Below are 20,302 nucleotides of genomic sequence, written 5' to 3' on the forward strand. Positions count from 1 at the left end.
TGTTAGTGCATGATTTGTCTGACTTCTTTGATGATTTCGCAAGAAAGAGTTAATTCTCTCGCTGAACAGCTTGTGTGTATCCTAATTGCAGATTGGTAAGGTAAACAATTATGTAAGCTGAATTGGTTGATGCAAGACAGCTTTGCAAGCCAATTCTAGACAATGGCCCAGAAATTGTGCAGAGTGGCGAACGAATGTCACCCGCCGCTTGTAAGTAACTAACTCACTCACAAACTTTTTGCGGGCTTCTGGGCAGCAACTTGCTTCAATGGAGATTTGCAAGAAGTGCAGCGATCTTTCTCGAGCTTCTCTGAGCTGTGAGGATCTCTCTCTCCCCTCAATCAAAGCATCCTTCACAAGCCACGCAGTCAGAACCAAGAAGTGAAAGCATCCTTCATAAGCTACGCAGACTAAAAACCAGGAAGGGTCAGATATATTAGTAAATTCACTATAAAATTATTTAGAGATAGCAAAATAAAGAGAGGGTAAAATTAAAAGGCAGAGATAGAAGAGACAGAAGAAATAAGTAAAAAAAAACAATTTTAATTTTTTTTAAATGTCCCCAACAACAATTAATATTGGGAGGAATAAGACTCCACATTTTTAAAAGTTAATTTTTAGTGCCAGAGAGGTTGTTTGCCAGTCATTAATACTTACCACACCATTAAAAGTTAGTTTAGACTTAAAAAGAAACCAGCATACCTTTTTCATGGAGAAATTAGTTCATTTCCAACTGGTCCATTCATTCAGCCGTTGAGATGTCTTTAACACGAAGCTTCCAAATGGGTAGGGCAAATGGTAGAGCAATTTCCAGACTTCCGCATTTGACTGCGTATGTGCACTCTCTGGAACTTGCTCTTCCATTTGCCTGAAATAACGGTGAGCCCTGTTCGCTTTGCCGTTATTTCATGAGCAATTTCCGGGCCATAATTGACTCCTGAGCATAGCCTGGCGAGTAAACCACAGATGGTCCTTTGACGAGGAGGTAAGGCTGAACAGTTTAAGAATTCCTCGGGTCCCTTGTTAAAAAGTTGTTGAGGCACCGATCCTAGTATTGTCCCGAGATTTTAAGGGACACTATTAAACTGGGAGTAACCTCTTAAAGGTATAGTTTAAATTCATGCCTTGTAAGCAGTTTAGAAACCAGTTAAGCATAACTGAGTAAATTGAAATCTTGCTGGAAAATCAAAGATTGAAGTGCATGTACAATCCGAAGTTGCGTTGCTGATATATTCATGTGTTAGCTCAGCCACAAGATAAACATATAAGAGTAAAGGGTTCATTACTGGTTATGCCCTGCGGAATTGTCTGAGAAAGGGGCGGAGCTAGCCACAGCACATACAATTAAGAGAGCAAGCAGTTTAAAATAACACTTGCTGTTTGTGAGTAAATTTAAAGAGGCAGTGTACTGAATTAACCAAAAGCAATTGATTTAAATCTTAAATATAATTCTCAACCATTGTTAAACTTAGATTAACCTGACATAGCCATCATGATGGATGAATTGTTGTAGATGGAGATACTACCTCCTGAAACTTTGCACATGTAATCTAAACTGATGAATGTTAGTCCTGGCATCATTGACTGTGGGCGGTAAACTTCAGATGGTTCCTTGACGAGGAGATATGGTTAAGGGGTTAAGTAATTGTCTATTTATTGGGGCACTGATCCCAGTGTTCTGACAGTAATCGGGGTAGGCCGCCAGCACCTATTAGGGTGCGTCAGCAACACTCGCCCCAATCAGCCCTTAAGTTGCAGAATGATCTGAAGCTGCTCCACCTGAGGTTCCCATGGCCCTTCCAACACAAAAATAAAATTGCACGGTGGAAGTCTTCAACTCCGAAGGGTGTCATTCCGGTACTTTGTGATCAATGACCGTTCCCTTCTTAAGATCTGGGGCCTTTCCTCAGGTCTCAGCAGAACTCACACCAGCTGGGGAAACTTCTGCTAAGGGCTATTAAACGAGTAAAGGACAGAATCCCTGTGGTAAGCCATGAGATCACAGGCAAACCTCTGTTGATATGGGGAAGATTCACACTTGGCTCTCTCCACCAGAAAATGGCTGGACCTAAAACACGGGGTGGAATCCTGATGGAATCTGGTTCAGCCCCATTTTCCAGTCCTCAACTAGCCAATCTATCCCCAATCCACCTAGACTGGGCAATCCATCCCCAATTTGCCTAGTGCCAATCGGAATATCAGGCTCATCAAGTCCAAGACCAGGCTAATGTTTTCAACTAAAAAGTTCAATGAAACTATTAAAAGCCAAAATATAATTCAATAGATAAATGTAATCATGTATTCTGAAATATGTATTTTTTATTTTATTTAATCCATTATTTTGAATATTAGAAATTTAACTTCAGGAAACCAATGAGGGATGAAAAATGTTCGGGTTATTTCAGATTTCAGAAAAGATTGTGAATGATTTGTTGGGAGAAGCCACCCAGTGACAAGATTGTGAATTACAAGGTGATGAGTTTACTTCATTCTAAATGTAGAAATAAAAATTTACAATGGGAAAAAGTTGACACAGAAAGTATGACATAAGAATGACAACAGAGAGTAAGGTTTTGTAGACAGAAAATGGATTGTTAATGATGCTCATTGAATATTTTTAAGGCTGAGTTAGATAGATTCCTGATTAACAAAGGAGTCAAACGTCATAGTAGGTAGATGGGATTCAAGTCACAATCAGATCAGCCATGATCTTATCAAATGGCAGAGCAGGCTCAAGGGGCCTAATGGCCTACTCCTGCTCTTAATTCGTATGTTCATATGTTCGTATGACCTCCTGTGGCAATGCACACATTAAGTTGGAGAATATGGTCAGTCTCTCTGTGTCTTTCTCTGTGGTCCTTATGTTCCTCTCTCTCTGTCTCTCCTCTTCTGCATCTGTCTCTCCCCTTCTCTGCTTTTCTTCCCTTAACATCTTTTGGTTTCTCTCTCTCTCTTTTTCTTCTTTCCTTTCCATTCGGGACGTGGTGAGTGGAATGACATGGTGTGGCAGGGAAAGGAACCATCGATGGCTGCAGGCTGTATTTGGATGGTGCTTGCAGGGAAAACGTGTCCCTCATGGTCTCCTTTCCTATCCCTTCCCCCAGTCATTTGGACTTCTCACCACCTCTTTGCTTCCACCACCTTCCTTACACATTCACCTTCTCACTATCCCTCCCATCTCTAACCCTTTATCTTCCTCTTCAAACTATTAACTCAACCCCTCATATCCTCTGCTCCACCTTGCTGCACTGTCACCCACTTCACTTGCGACAATCGCCATCAACCTGTTTCACTGCCCCTCACCCTCTTACCATCCCTTCCTGTCAGAGGCTTAGTTTCCTTTCAAATTGTAATTCCTTTATTTATTTTTTTAAAGAAATTAAATTAGCATGAGGGTAGAAACTGAGTGCCTTTCTCTCTTTTTGTGCCTTTCTCCCTGTCTCTCTCTCATCTCATAGATGTTAGAAATTAGTCTCACAGATGTAAGTCCATTGCATACAATTTTTCAAACTGCCAACAATACAGGTGAGATAAGTAGATCGCTTGAAAATTCAATTGGTATTTTTTTGAAAATTAAACTAAAAGAAAAAGAAACTCTGATTTTCTTGTCTCTAACACCTCAATTTTCAGAATGACTGGGGTGGCAGTGGGATAACAATCACATTAGAAATAAAAACTCTTATTTATTGCCCACTTCTCAAGCAGGCCACTATTTAGGTGGCCAGCATTCCTGCCAGAAACAGCCAGGAGCCTGATGAATGGATTTAAATTGGGGTCCTATGACATTTTTGCGACCCCGTCACCATTTTAGTGCATGTCAGCACTGCCACCACTAATTCTTAAAACTATTCAAGGGTGGTACAGAGTGGGAAATGGCCAGTTCTAGCAGCATTTGAAGGGCACGCACCTGCTATCATTTAATTGTCTATAAACACTTAGTAGACTTCTTGCTTATAGTTCCTTAGTCATTTTGGGTGTATAGTTGTGTTTTTTTGCTTCTAGCATCTGAACAACTTTCACGAAGTTTGAGGAGGACTGACAGTGCTCTTTTTCTTTTACCTTGCACCAACCCTTTGTACTCCCACTCTTTACCCCTGCACAACAAGTGGCTGCTTGGGGATAAGGGCTTCCCGCTGCACACTTAGCTCGACTCCTCTCAGGAACCCATGTTTGATGGCTGAGGTGTGATACCATCAGATCCATGGGTCAACTGAAGATCTCCTCATGCACACCATTGGAATGCTCAAGCAATGATTCCACCACAGGTCTGGTGGCTTCGTCCAAAGCAGCCCCAAAAGAGTGTACATATGTTATAATACCATCTGCTGTTCTCCACTGAAGCACTTTACGGGCTATTCTAAGTCTTTTCCTATCTGAGTGGTCATTGTTTTTTTTCTCCCTTTCCCCCTTTCCCTTGTTGTTCCTTTTGAAATGCTCAGGGAACACCTCTTCAGCTAGGCAATCCCTGCCCACCACATTAGCAGTCATTCCCTGAGGGAATGAGGGAGAAAGGAATAGAAGGTTATGCTGATAGGGTTAGATGAAGAGGGGTGGGAGGAGGCTTGTGTGGAGCATAAACACCGGTGTGGACCAGATGGACTGAATGGCCCGTTTCTGTGCTGTACATGCTAGTTAATTCCCAACATCTGTTCCAGTCCTTCCACCCTCCAATAATCTTCTTACGCAAAAGGCCAACATTGATATCATTGTCATCTGACATTGCAGGGTCACCAGTTATTATAGGAACAGTCTGCATAAAGATTTCAATGTTTACAATTTTATTGGTTTACACAAATGTCTTCACAACAAGTATCACTTAGGTGTGAGCCCCTACTGCCTTTCTTAGGTGATCTCTTATCTCCTTTACCAATCCTACGAGGTGTTCTCCCACTGGCTGCAGCATGGGTGGCAGAAGGCTGCTTTGACTCTGATGAGGTCTCGTGGCCGACGACCTCGATATTTTCAGTCCTGAAAGGGCCCAGCTGCAGACTGCAGCGCCTCGGCAGCTGCCAGGATGGTTTGGCCCAACTGGCTATCTGGCATCAGGATAGGCATTGGTTGAGGGGCGGCAAGGGTGCAGACATACTGCCATCCTGAGTGGGCAACATATTCCATTCTCATTACATGTCTGCACCTGCTATGGGCCTGTAACTCAACTCTCCCACTGATCTGCGGGAGAGCAGACTGCAGCAGATATCTGATGTGACAGAAGCCCCTGTCCATTTGGTCTCCCAGCCTGTCCAAAGCAAAGCAAATGGTTGAGCCTAGAGCCTGCATGGCTCCAGTATGGACATCTCTGAGAGATGCTACTAGTGCCACAGACTATTGCAAGGTGGGACCATCTGCGTCATCCATTGAGGTGACCACACGCCGTTAACTGCAGAGCATCAATGCAATGCTCCAGTATCCCAAAAAAGTTGGAACCAGACTCCTCCATACTTTGACATGTGGAAGTAGCTGCCTGATTGACACTGAAATATATTTAACAATTGCTGATGCACAATTACTAGGCCGCAATGTGTACACGTGCGATTTTAACCCTGCCCACTGGCGGGAGCAATGTCTCTCCAGCAGACATGAGCTTGCTGTCCAGTGAGCCATTTCCTGAGCTGTCCATTTCACCTCCACCTGCTCGTGCTCAGTGAATCACCCTGTCTAGACCCCGCCCTAACTCACTATCTATACCACTCGGGGCTCAATCTCTGCTCTGCCATTTGGGAAGGTATGAATGAGTGCTAGTGCATTTTAAGGAAAATGGTCCTCCCTCCATCTGCAACACTGCAGAACCTGAACCTTTGAAAGGAATGAGATAAAGCTCAGAGGGACAAGGGTTAGGGCATAATGGTAAGGGTTAGTAGTAGCAGATGAGTGGCAGTGCAATACAGCCCCAGGATGTCATGGTGTATGTTCATGTACGACTGTGAATGTGTGAGCTAGAAAATTAAAAGGAAGGGAAAATGGTCAAACACCCTTTTGTTCACGGCCTCCAACTTCAGCATCTCCAGCACTGCACGTCCAGCCTCACCATCTCCAATGTTGCACATCCAGCCTCGCCATCTCCAATGTTGCACATCCAGCCTCGCCAACTCCAATGCTGCATGTCTACCCTCACCATCTCCAATGTTGCACATCCAGCCTCGCCATCTCCAATGTTGCACATCCAGCCTCGCCAACTCCAATGCTGCATGTCTACCCTCACCATCTCCAACGCTACACATCCACCCTCACCATCTCCAACGCTACACGTCCAGCCTTGCCATCTCCAATGCTGCACATCCAGCCTTGCCATCTCCAATGCTGCACGTCCAGCATCACCATCTCCAATACTACACGTCCACCCTCACCATCGTCAACATTATAGGTCCAACCTCGCCATCTCCAATGGAGTGTGTCTTTCCTCTGCTAATCATGTCAGCATCCTCCATCAGAGTTGAGAGTTTACAAGGTGTCTGCACCTCCCCTGGTTCTTCCAAACGCCCTTCTTTTGTGCACAATCTTGTCCTGCAAGAGGAATAGGAGTGAGTTAGTGTGTGGCCTGTGAAAAGGTGGTGAGAATGTATAAGGCAACTTAGCATAGTGTGCAAGCTGAGAGGGAGAAGCAGCAAGTGTGGGCAAAAGGGGAATGTCCTTGGATGAAAGAAAGTGGATAGAGTGTGAAGTTTCAAAGAACTTAACAGAAATTAATCCAAGTCCAAACAAAAAGAAAGCAAAATGTTGTTTGTGTCAGTTGAGGGCAGTGGCAGGTGTTGAGTGTAAGTAGAAGGAGTTGTAGTGAATTATCCCATTGTGATTGGAGGAGAGACTTGTCCAGCAGGAAGAGAAGGATTGGTAGTGCTGGGGGGAAAGGCATGATGCAGGGCTGAGAATTGTGAAGAGGAGGTGATTATAGATTTGCGCTCACAGAAATGACAATACAGAAAGAGACTATTTGGCCCATCGCACCTGTGCTGGTGCCATCTTTACAACTGGAGCAGCTTAATCTCATTCCATTTCACTGCCCTTTCCCCTTTTACGTTTTTAAATATTAAATTGTCATTATGAAATATTTACCCAATTCCCTTTTAAATTATATTATTATAGTCTGCCTCAGTCGCCAATTGTTGTAAAGTATTCCATGTTCTGATAAGCTTCTGTGTGAACAAATTCTTCTAACTTCCCCCTTCTAATTCTTCTAATGATGATCCTGATGCTACACCCTCTTGTTATCAATTAGCCAAACAGTAGAAACAATCTTTCATTATTAGCCTTCTCAAAACTTTTCAGAATTTTTAAAATATTCATTAGATTCTCTTGAACCTTCTCTGTTCCAGAGAAGAATTACAACAATTTTTGAGCCTTTCTCCATAACTATAACTTCATATTGCTGATTCTAATGACTCTTCACTGTCCTCTATCTATGCACTAATAATGGGGTTCCCAGAACTGCACACAATGCTCCATCTGTAGCTTAACCAATGTCTTGTACAAATTCAACATCCCATCATTATTTTTATTTTCTGCAAAACTCAGAATCCCATTTCCCTTTTTATGGCCTTTTCTACCTGTACTCCCACCTTTAAATATCTGTGTTTCCCACCCGTAGACCCCTTGGTCCTCCCGCAGTGTGAAGGGTCTTACCATGTTGGGTCCACTGGTACTTCCTCTCGCTGTTCTTGTTCCCAGACTGCACCTCTTCACATTTCTCCGCACTGCCACTTTTTGCGCACTCCACTAACCCGCCTATGGTCTCTTGCAATCTCCTCCGTTCTTCCTCACAGATTGCCATTCTACCTGATCAAACAATCACAGTGAAATAGCAATAAAGAAAGTGAGCAGAATGCTGATCTCTGTTCATAGATCACTAAGTCCCAGATTCTTCCATCACCATCCCTGGGTATGTCCTGTCCCACCGGCAGGACAGACCAACCAGAGGTGGCGGTACAGTGATATACAGTCAGGAGGGAGTGGCCCTGGGAGTCCTCAACATTGATTCCGGACCCCATGAAATCTCATGGCATCAAGTCAAACATGGGCAAGGAAACCTCCTGCTGATTACCACCTACCGTCCTCCCTCAGCTGATGAATCAGTCCTCCTCCATTTTGAGCACCACTTGGAGGAAGAACTGAGAGTAGCAAGGGCACAGAATGTACTCTGGGTGGGGGACTTCAATGGCCATCACCAAGAGTGGCTCGGTTGCACCATTAATGACCGAGCTGGCCGAGTCCTGAAGGACATAGCTGCCAGACTGGGCCTGTGGCAGGTGGTGAGCGAACCAACACGAGGGAAAAACCTACTTGACCTGGTCCTCACCAATCCACCTGTCGCAGATGCATCTGTCCATGACAGTATTGGTAGGAGTGACCACTGCACAGTCCTCGTGGAGATGAAGTCTCGTCTTCGCACTGAGGACACCATCCAACGTGTTGTGTGGCACTATCTCCGTGCTAAATGGAATAGATTCAGAACAGATCTAGCAGCTCAAAACTGGGCATTCATGAGGCGCGGTGGGCCATCAGCAGCAGCAGAATTGTATTCCAGCACAATTTGTAACCTCATGGCCCGGCATATTCCTCACTCTACCATTACCAATAAACCTGGGATCAACCCTGGTTCAATGAGGAGTGTAGAAGAGCATGCCAGGAGCAGCACCAGGCATACCTAAAAATGAGGTGCCAACATGGTGAAGCTACAACTCAGGACTACATGCATGCTAAATAGTGGAAGCAACATGCTATGGACAGAGCTAAGCGATTCCACACCCAACGGATCAGATCAAAGCTCTGCAGTCCTGCCACATCCAGTCGTGAATGGTGGTGGACAATTAAACAACTAACGGGAGGAGGAGGCTCCTCAATGATGGCGGAGTCCCGCACGTGAGTGCAAAAGACAAGGCTGAAGCGTTTGCAACCATCTTCAGCCAGAAGAGCGGAGTGGATGATCCATCTCGGCCTCCTTGCGATATCACCACCATCACAGAAGCCAGTCTTCAGCCAATTCGATTCACTCCACATGATATCAAGAAATGGCTGAGTGCACTGGATACAGCAAAGGCTATGGGCCCCGACAACATCCCGGCTGCAGTGCTGAAGACTTGTGCTCCAGAACGAGCTGCGCCTCTAGCCAAGCTGTTCCAGTACAGCTACAACACTGGCATCCACCCGACAATGTGGAAAATTGCCCAGGTATGTCCTGTCCACAAAAAGCAGGACAAATCCAATCCGAACAAATAAATGCAGAATTACCGCCCCATCAGTCTACTCTCAATCATCAGCAAAGTGATGGAAGGTGTCGTCGACAGTGCTATCAAGCGGCACTTACTCACCAATAACCTGCTCACCGATGCTCAGTTTGGGTTCCGCCAAGACCACTCAGCTCCTAACCTCATTACAGCCTTGGTCCAAACATGGACAAAAGATCTGAATTCCAGAGGTGAGGTGAGAGTGACTGCCCTTGACATCAAGGCAGCATTTGACCGAGTGTGGCACCAAGGAGCCCTAGTAAAATTGAAGTCAATGGGAATCAGGGGGAAAACTCTCCAGTGGCTGGAGTCATACCAAGCACAAAGAAAGATGGTAGTGGTTGTTGGAGGCCAATCATCTCAGCCCCAGGACATTGCTGCAGGAGTTCCTCAGGGCAGTGTCCGAGGCCCAACCATCTTCATCTGCTTCATCAATGACTTTCCCTCCATCTTAAGGTCAGAAATGGGGATGTTCACTGATGATTGCACAGTGTTCAGTTCCATTCACAACCCCTCAATAATGAAGCAGTCAGTTCCCGCATGCAGCAAGACCTGGACAACATCCAGGCTTGGGCTGATATGTGGCAAGTAATATTCGTGCCAGACAAGTGCCAGGCAATGACCATCTCCAACAAGAGAGATTCTAACCACCTCTCCTTGACATTCAACAGCATTACCATTGCCAAATCCCCCACCATCAATATCCTGTGGGTAACCATTGACCAGAAACTTAATTGGACCAGTCATATAAATACTGTGGCTACAAGAGCAGGTCAGAGGCTGGGTATTCTGCGGTGAGTGACTCACCTCCTGACTCCCCAAAGCCTTTCCACCATCTACAAGGCACAAGTCAGGAGTGTGCTGGAATACTCTCCGCTTGCCTGGATGAGTGCAGCTCCAACAACACTCAAGAAGCTAGACACCATCCAGGACAAAGCAACCCACTTGATTGGCACCCCATCCACCACCCTAAACATTCACTCCCTTCACCACTGGCGCACTGTGGCTGCAGTGTGTACCATCCACAGGATGCACTGCAGCAACTCGCCAAGGCTTCTTCGACAGCACCTCCCAAACCCGCGACCTCTATCACCTAGAAAGACAAGAGCAGCAGGCACATGGGAACACCACCACCTGCACGTTCCCCTCCAAGTTACACACCAGCCCGACTTGGAAATATATCGACGTTCCTAATCGTCGCTGTGTCAAAACCCTGGAACTCCCTTCCTAACAGCACTGTGGGAGAACCTTCACCTCACGGACTGCAGCGGTTCAAGAAGGAGGCTGACCACCACCTTCTCAAGGGCAATTCGGGATGGGCAATAAATACTCGCCAGTGATGCCCACATCCCACGAACGAAGAAAAAAAAAGTCGGAGGATTTTTTAACTAACAATGGGACTGTGCCCTGGTGGGATCGCTCCTTGAGTCCCGTGTTCAGGTTTGGTCACCAAAACAGAAGGGACAGAATTCAAGCCATAGATGCAGTGCAGAGAAGAGCCACGAGGCTAATCCCTGGCATCAAAAGATTGAGTTATGAGGAAAGACTGGAAAACTGGGGGTGAGTGGGGTTGCAAGTTTACATCTGTGATGTTGACAAAAGCACTCTATTGTGAGAAAACTTCTCAAACCACAGGAGTGTTTACTGATGTCATATTAACCCTAATATATTAAGTTGAAAATAATTTTTCTTGTTTCTTCAGTTCTCTTGGTCCCCTGGTGCATTTTGGAGATTGGAGTGATTTTTTTTTTTAAATTGCTATTTGAATATATAAAAACCAGCTCCAAAATTTGAGCCTTTATGACAAGGTGACCAAGTGTTTTATACGTTGGGCTTCTCATCCATTGAGCATAGGTTCAAATACTGGTCTCGCTGCTGGCTGCTAAACATGTGGCCAAAAAGTCCAGCTGTGGAAAGCACAAAACTTTTCAGTAATGGCTCAGTGAAAGAAAAACATCTCCAAAGGCCAGATTTTCCTCCCCGGAGAAGAGGATTGTAACAATAATTCTGATCTCTGTTATACCCAATTAAATATCTTCATTAAACGCACAATCCCTCACACATTAGGTTACCAATTACTGTTGGTGATATTAGTGAATTAACATTTAACATATTCAGGTCACTTTCGTATTGCCGGTGTTTTAATGGAGGCATGAACCTGTTAATTTTAAAGGGTTAACACCTTTACTAATAGAGCAATTGGAGGAACCTTATATGAACTTGTTAATCGTCTGTCTGCTAATATTACCAACAGTAATTTCTAGCTGATAGTGTTAAGGACATTTGGTTCCAGGACCCCTTTAATGCAAAAACTGTAGCTACACTGCACATCCTGTATGTCTGTAACATAAACCCCACAGGTGCAGATGAACTGATGTAATTCCGTCATTTCGTATTGGATGTGAGACCACCTGGAACAGGTAGTCTCAGTCCAACTGGTGCAAAGCCAAATATTCAAACTATAATTTAAAAATGTAAAATTTACTCAGGCACCAGTGGATTCCCTTTAAGTTTCTGCCATTAGAACAAACTGCCCCATTTTTAAATAAACACGTGCAGAGTTTTGCTTTGCCTGAGCTCCTGATTGGTGCACTTGGTGCTGTCCCCTTTAAAAATGCAACTGTTGAGCAACCCATAGATGCCGTATCACTGCACTTTGGTACTGAGTGTTCTGAAATTAATACAAATAACCTGAAAAAAGAATGTTTAATCTGTACATTGATTACTTAACAGCCAGAAATACTCTTGGAACATAGGTATCACCAGACCCTAAGTAAACAGAGCTAGACCCCTTTTAAATAGTGTAAGGGACTAGCTTCTGACTGTGGAATAGTCATTGCCTGGTGTGGAGCTTATTAATCATTAACAAGAGTCCCGGAGCAGTACAAAGTTCGAAGACTTTTGGACAAAAGTGTCCTTCTCAAGGTTCACATCCAATTCCTGACCAAGTGGAAGAATCGTTCATCATTGTCCAAAAATGAACAAGGGACAGTTGACTTCATCTGGGTTCTCACGGAATGACCACCAAACACAACCGCCAAAGGACATGGTGAGTATTTTACCAAAACATGACAGTAAACTCATGTAAAACCCTCAGAGGTGCTGATTTGGGGATTTTATTTGTGAACTGCAGAGGCTCTCTGTGGGTTTCAGGATGTTTCCAAACTACCAACCGGTTGCTGCTAAATGGAGAACAGTGTTTCCGTAATGGGTGAAAACTGTACTTTTTGCTTGCGTTCTAGACTGACAAAGTCTAACTTCTGAGTCGGTCATTTCCTCTCTTTCCTCCAGGCTCCCATCCATGAACATGTAGGTGAAAGTGATGAGAATGTGGAGCGAGGCAACTGGTCCTCGAAGACTGACTACTTGCTCTCAGTGATCGGCTGTGCTGTGGGTCTGGGCAATGTCTGGCGATTCCCTTTCCTGGCTTACAGAAATGGAGGAGGTACTGTAGTGAATATGAACATACAAAATTGACGGTTAGGAAAAGACCAGCTGGTCCACCAAGCCTGCCGCACACCATGGTGGCCGGACATCATGGCTAAACACTTCTTCCCTCCCCCAACCTCCCTCCCTCACACCACCCCTGCAGCTATGTAATCTCCTAGGAGAGGCAAAAAAACAGAAAATACCCAGGGCCAATAAGGGAAAAAATACTCTGTAAAATTCCTCTCTGACCCCCTCAGGCGATCAAAACCAGTCTGGGAAATCACATGGACCAAGTTTTATCTAAAAGGACACTTGCCTTCTATATGATGTGATCTCCGCCCAAGTCAGGAACTGGTCCAGCTCCTCTTGAAGGCATGTTGAGTGTCAGCACCCACTCCACCAGCTGGCAATGTATTCCAGTGGCTCACAACTCTCTGGGAAAAGAAGAACTGCCTAACATCCAGTCTATTCGTACTCTTCCATAGTTTAAATTCGTGTCCCCCGGTCCTCACCAACCTGTTAAACTGGAATAATCTATCAAATGCTGATCTAAAGTAAATAGACTGAGGTCCTTGAGCCTATCTGAGTAGCTGAGGTTCAGTAAGCTAGGAAAGATTCTTGTAGCTCTCCTCTGGACCGATCCAAGGCTGCTCGATCACCCACCATGTGGGGGGACCAAAACTAGGCACAGTACTCTCGATGCGGTCTGATCAGCGACCTGTATAATGTCAAAATGGTGTCCTTTGATTTATACTGAATGGTTCTATTAATACAATCCAATATCTTGTTAGCTTTCTCTACATTGGTCATAAACCTTTAGTAATCTGTGCACAATACCACCAAGATCTTTTTGTCGCTCAACCTCTCATTATTGTTCCCTGCAAATGATACGTGTATTCTGTGTTGGCCCCACCAACATGTATGACAGTACATTTATCTAAACTAAACACCATCTGCCAATATGTGGCCAACACCCCAAGCACATCTAAATCTTTTTGGATTTGATTGCACTCCTGTACCGTTTTAACCCTTGGACAGATTTTGCACATCTGCAAACTTATGTATTGTACTCCCAATACCATTGTCCAGGTCATTAATAAAGACTGTGAAGAGTATCCAAAATACAGGGGAGAGAAAGCAGAAATAAAGGGAACAATTCATTGATTTATAAAGAATATTAAATTCAATGAACTAGGGAACCCTTTATTGTACTAAGTAAATAATAAAAGGTTGAACATTGCTGATATAAGGAACGAAGAATTGAATCTCACAGCTTTAAACTGTTGGCTATTTATAAAATCTTTTTTCTTGGGATGTGGGTGACATTGGCAATGTGATAGTTTATAGCTATAGCTAAGAGTGAGATACATCAAATAGATGATATTTTGAAACCAAAATGAATGAGCCTTGGCAAATGTGTAGAACTGATGATTTATTACTTTTGAATGTCTTTTAAAATGCAGAATCAGTACACATCAGGCAGAATCAGTACACATCAGGCAGATTTAGTGCACAATATCTGAAATTATCGGTTATCCATCACCCCTTTCAGGCTCTGGGGTCAGGTTAATAAGTTGGAGTCATACTTGCTCATACCAGGTGCTCTGCAGAACCCCACAAAACTGGATTGATGGAAACCAAGAACAAAAGTGTAAAAATATCATAACATGATTGCTCAATATCTTTAATTAAAGAGACAGAAAGTATTTTGATTCAGTTACAGAGTGAATTTTACAAGGTGGGAATTTCCCTGGTACACTCATTCTTTACTGAACTTTCTGAACTGCAACTGAGAGCTGAAGATCTCCCATATATTGATGTACAGTCACATCATGTGCCATTTTTCACCCAACCTGCCTGGCAGGGTGTGGGTTCAGCTCGAATGCCTGCTTTAACTCCGCCAAGTTATGCATCGAAGTCTTTTACTATTTTTTCCAGGTGCATTTCTTATTCCCTACACACTCATGCTGGCACTTGCTGGGATGCCAATGTTTTTCTTGGAATCTTCCTTTGGCCAGTTTGCCAGCCTTGGACCTATTGCAGTGTGGAAAGCCGTGCCAATGCTACAAGGTGAGTGTTTATTTAGCAACACAAGCTCGGCAACAGTTTAAATGAGTAATAGTGTATAATTCATATTGATATACTGGTTATATTTTCCTTATCAGATGGTGGTTTAAGCCAGACTTGCTGAAGTACTGTTTACAATCTGATTTGTCGTACACTTTTACAAAGACAGATACAGACAGTGAAGAGACAGACACAGCGAGCGAAATGTTTTCTTTCCTCGTTTCAAATTTAGTCAGATATTAGACCCAATACCTGAAGAACTCTCTATCTGTCATTCAGTTATTAACAGTTTCATTTTCATTTTTCTAAAAGAGATGTTGATTAATTGAGATTATTTTAGAAGAAAGAAACAACTTGCATTTATATAGTGGCTTTCATGACCTCAGGACATCCCAAAGCAACTCACAGCCATTGCAGTACATTTGAAGTATAGTCACTGTTGTGATGTAGGGAAATTCAGCAGCCAATTTGTGCACAGCAGGTTCAACAAACAGCAATGAGATAATTGCCAAATAATTTTTTTTAATGATGTTGGTTGATGAATAGATATTGTCCAAGATACTGGGATAAACTTTCCTGCTATTCTTTGAATAGTGCCATGGGATCTTTTACGACCACCTGACCGGGCAGATGGAGGCTTGGTTTAGCATCTCATCCAAAATACGGCACCTCCATCAATGCAGTGCTCCCTCAGTACTGCACTGAAGTGTCAACTTGGATTATGTGCTCGAGTCTCTGGAGTGGGAATTGAAATCACAACCTTCTGACTCAGAGATAAGAGTGCTACTACTGAATGTTATTGGTTTAATTTAGATGCAGCAATTGAGATGTAATCAGGTTATTAAAAGGGATTGAAGGATGTGGATAAATACTTTCCATTGATATAAAGTGGAGGAGGGAATTCAGTCTCTCTTAGTGCAGTGGTGTGCCTCTGGAATGAGAAGCATGATGAAAAATTAAAACAAATGAAGAGAATTTTGAGAGAAAGAATGGAAGCTGGTATGCTACTTAGAATTAAAAAGAAAACAAAATCACACATAGCTCAACAGTGCAGCTAGTCTCTAGATTGGCAGCTAGTTGTAAATACCTGGCTTCTCGTTAAGGTCAGAAAAAACAGCAGGAAATATATTATATTTATATTTATCAAGCTTTTTTGCATATGTAACAGAGTGTGACATCCAAAGTGGAATGGACTCAAGACTTAGACATTTATATATTTAAAAGCATAACAATTTGCAATAAATTGCTTGTCATTAAAGTGCAGCTTCTAGAGAATCCTGGACACACAAATAAGATAGAAACATAGGAACAAAGGCATTTCACTGCCTGAAGGTCCAGCTGATTTGTGATGACATACAGCACATCATGAAGGTCTGTGCCAGGTTTCCTGGTAGCTGCCATGATGCCTTCATCCTGCGGTAATTATTAATCCGCCCTCTTTTTCCGAGGAACATAGGAACAGGAGTGGACTATTCAGTCTCTCGAGCCTGTTCCACCATTCAATTAGATCATGGCTGATCTGTACCTCAACTTCGTCTTTGCTTCATATTCCTTGTTCTCCTTACCTAATAAAAATCTATCCATCTCCGTCTTGAACATTTTAATTCACCTAGCATCCACAGCCTTTTGGGGAGATAATTCCAGATTTCCACTACCCTTTGTGTGAATAATTGCTTCTTGATTTCACTCAGGATTGACCTAGCTCTAATTTTAAGATTATGCCCTCTCGTTATGGATTCCCACGCAGAGGAAACTGTTTCTCTGCATCTACCCCACGAGCTTCTAAACTCAAGGGAACACTAGCCAAGTTTATACAACCAGTCTTCATAATTTAACCCTTTAAGCTCTGGCATTATTCTGATAAATATGCATGACACTACCTCCAAGGCCAATATATCCTTCCTGAGGAGTGGGTCCAAACTGAATGCAGTACTCCAGATGGGGTCTGACCAAGGTTCTGTACAACTGAAGCATTGGCCCCGGTATTTGCGGAAGGCGGGGAGGGAGTGGGGGAAGATGTAGCGGCCAGGATACCCGGAAATGCGGGTTTCCCGGAGGTTCTGCCGGATTTAACTGCAGGACCTCATTTAAATTCTTTGACTCAAATTCCCGGCCACAGCCAGCCAGATTGAGAGGCTGTCGGGTGGGAAGGCCGCAGCTGGGGAACAGAGAGGCGGGAGGGCGAGATCGTGGGTCGGAGGGGACATGGAGGGGAGGGGTGGCTAGATTGGGTGAGGGTCTGGAGAGGGCCGTGGATAGCTGGCAGGGAGAAGATGGCGGGCTGTGGAAGACGTCGGGTGGGGGGAGGGGTTTGGAGAGGACATCACGGGCCAGGAGGCGATTTGGGGGGTGGGGGGGGGTTGTGGGTATCCTTGTGTGGAGGGAGAGGGTGGTGATCGTGGGGGTCCGATCGTGGGGAGGGGGGATCCGATCACAGGAGTCCGATCACCAATGGGGTGGGGCAGCTGATCGCTGGGAGGGAAGCAGGTTTGCTTGGATGGGCTGGCAGAAAGCACTCTTGCCCCTCCTGGCCCACAAGCAGTGCTGGAAAGGCACTTTTCTGTTGATCCGATTGTTCTAGCCTCCCTCCAGCTGTCAGAATTCCCGAGACCTGGGAAACCCGGCCCGCAGCCATTAAAATTAAAACAGAGCTAAAATTTGTGACATATTTCAATAAAATATTTATATAATGGACCTGCCTCTGGAGACTGGATTAGTTGCCCGCCCCCCAAACCGCTTCTGTGAAAACCAGAAGTTGGAGGCGGGTTGGGGTCAGGTTTCCCATTTTTGAATTTTTAACCCCGTAATTTCCCCCTTTGTATTCCAGCCCTCTTGAGATAAAGGCCAACATTCCATTCGCCTTTTTGATTACATTTTAGGAACATAGGAACAGGAGTAAGTCATTTAGCCCCTCGAGCCTGTTCCGCCATTCAGTGAGATCATGGCTGATCTGTGACCAAACTCCTTATACCCGCCGTAGCCCCTTATCCCTTAATACCTTTGGTAGGCAAAGGTCTATCAAGCTCAGATTTAAAATTAACAATTGAGCTAACATCAACTGCCGTTTGCGTAAGAGAGTTCCAAACTTCTACCACCCTGTTTCCTAACTTCACTCCTGAAAGTCCTTTCTCTAACTTTTAGGCTATGTCCTCTAGTCCTAGACCCCCCCAACCAGTGGAAATAGTTTCTCTCTATGCACTTTTCAAAGACAAAAACCCAGCATGTAACTTAAGTATGTTTACTGTTGTATCTATCAGTTCCCCATAATATCCTGAAGACTTCAATCAAATCACCCTTTAATCTTCTAAATTCCAGGGAATACAACCCTAGTTTGTGTAATCTCTCCTCATAATTTAACCCTTGGAGTCCAAATATCATTCTAGTAATACACACTGCACTCCTTCCAAACTCAATATATCCTTCCTAAGATGTGGTGCCCAGAGCTGAACACAGTACTCCAGGTGTGGTCTAACCAGGGTTTTGTATAGCTGTAGCATAACTTCTACCCCCTTGTATTCTCGTCCTCTAGATATAAAGGCCAGCATTCCATTAGCCTTTTTGATTATTTTCTGTACCTGTCCATGACATTTTAATGATCTATGTACATGGACCCCACTGTTTTGAGCTTTTCACCATTTAGAAAGTATTCTGATCTATCCTTTTTAGGTCCAAAGTGGATGACCTCACATTTGACTACATTGAAATCCATTTGCCACAGTTTTGCCCACCCACTTAATCCATTAATATCTCTCTATAATTTGATGCTTCCATCTACACTGCTTACAATGATGTCTATATTTGTGTCATCAGCAAACTTGGATATGTGGCTCTCTATCCGATCATCTAAGTCATTAATAAATACAGTGAATAGTTGAGGCCCCGACAAAGATCCTTGTGGGACACCATTAGTCACATCCTGCCAATTTGAATACCTGCCCATTATCCCTACTCTCTCTCTCCTGCCACTCAGCCAACTTCCTAATCAGGTCAATAATTTTCCCTCAATTCCATGAGCTTCAACTTTAGCTAACAGTCTCTTATGAGGGACTTTATCGAATGCCTTCTGGAAGTCCATATAAACAACATCCATAGACATTTCCCTGTCCACTATTTTAGTCACCTCTTCAAAAAATTCAATCAGATTCGTCAGGCATGACCTATCCTTTACAAATCTATCCTGGCTCTCTGATCAGCTGAAAATTTTCAAGGTGTTCAGTCACTCTATCCTTACTTATAGACTCTAGTAATTTCCCAACAACAAATGTTAGACGAATTGGTCTATAATTCCCTGGTTTCCCTCTCTCGCCTTTCTTAAATAGCAGAGCGATATGTGAAATTTTCCAAATAAAAGGAACGGTTCCTGAATCGAGAGAACTTTGGAAGATTATAGTTAGGGCTTCTGCAATATTCTTACCTACTTACTTCAAAACTCTGGGATGGAAATCATCTGGTCTTAGGGATTTCTCACTCTTTTTAGTGCCATTATTTTCTTCATACAGTTAATTTGCTTACGTTAATTTTGGTGAGTCCCTGTACCTGATTCAAAATTAGTTTCCTTGGGGTGTCCAGCATGCTATCCTCTTCCTCTATTATAAATACTGACACAAAGTAATTATTTAACATATCTGCCATTTCCTTATTTTCATTTATAATATCACCATTATCAGTTTTTAAGGGGTTCACATTGCTCTTGACCACGCTCTTTTTCCTAATATAATTGTTAAAGTATTTTGTGTTGATTTCGATATCCCTTGCAAGTTTTTTTCATACTCCCTTTTTGTAGTTCTTACTCTGTTTTGTCACTCTTTGCTGTTCTTTGTATCTCTCCCAGTCGCCAGGATCCGTGCTGTATTTTTCATTGTTGTATGCTTTTTCTTTTAGTTTTATATTGTTCCTTTCCTCTTTTTGTCGTCCATGGCTGTTTTTGTTGACAAGTAGAGCTCTTGCCCCTTAGGGGTATAAACTAGGGGTATATCACGTTAAATTCTTTTTTGAACACCTCCCACTGATCTTCTGTCATTTTACCTATTAACAGATTTGCACAGTTTACTTTGGACAGTCTCTGTCTCACTGTCTGATTGGCACCCCATCCACCACCTTAAACATTCACTCCCTCCACCACCGGCACACCGTAGCTGCAGTGTGTACCATCTACAAGGTGCACTGCAGCAACTCGCCAAGGCTTCTTCGACAACACCTCCCAAACCTGCAACCTTTGCCACCTGGAAGGTCAAGTGCAGCAGGTGCATGGGAACACCACCATCGGCACGTTCCCCTCCAAGTCACACTCCATCCTGACTTGGAAATATATCGCCATTCCTTCATTGTCACTGGGTCAAAATCCTGGAACTCCCTACCTAACAGCATTGTGGGAGTACCTTCAACACACGAACTGCAGCGGTTCAAGTAGGCAGCTCACCACCACCTTCTCAAGGGCAATTAGGAATGGGCAATGAATGCTGGCCTTGCCAGCGATGCCCACACCTCATGAATGAATAAAAAACAAAAATCCCATTGAAGTTAGCCTTACCTAAATTCAGAATCTTAGCAGCTGTTACGGGTTTCTCCATTTCAAACACAACATTGAA

General features: G+C 43.7%; 1 protein-coding gene across 2 annotated transcripts in view; it reads left to right on the forward strand.

Moving 5' to 3' along the window:
- The first annotated feature begins 859 nt into the window (after window positions 1-859).
- LOC137332851 (sodium- and chloride-dependent neutral and basic amino acid transporter B(0+)-like) overlaps window positions 860-20,302 on the forward strand; it is a 117,747-nt gene continuing 98,304 nt past the window's right edge. Inside the window, exons 1-5 of one of the 2 annotated variants that reach the window (XM_067996805.1) lie at window positions 860-985; window positions 2,353-2,472; window positions 11,952-12,267; window positions 12,510-12,663; window positions 14,586-14,717. In XM_067996805.1, coding sequence (XP_067852906.1) covers window positions 12,196-12,267; window positions 12,510-12,663; window positions 14,586-14,717 — 358 coding nt within the window. In that variant the 5' untranslated portion in view covers window positions 860-985; window positions 2,353-2,472; window positions 11,952-12,195. The remainder of the gene's footprint in view (window positions 986-2,352; window positions 2,473-11,951; window positions 12,268-12,509; window positions 12,664-14,585; window positions 14,718-20,302) is intronic. The other variant, XM_067996806.1, reaches the window with a different exon arrangement.

Source organism: Heptranchias perlo, chromosome 15 (genome assembly GCF_035084215.1).
Source record: "Heptranchias perlo isolate sHepPer1 chromosome 15, sHepPer1.hap1, whole genome shotgun sequence".
NCBI classification, from domain to species: Eukaryota; Metazoa; Chordata; class Chondrichthyes; order Hexanchiformes; family Hexanchidae; genus Heptranchias; species Heptranchias perlo.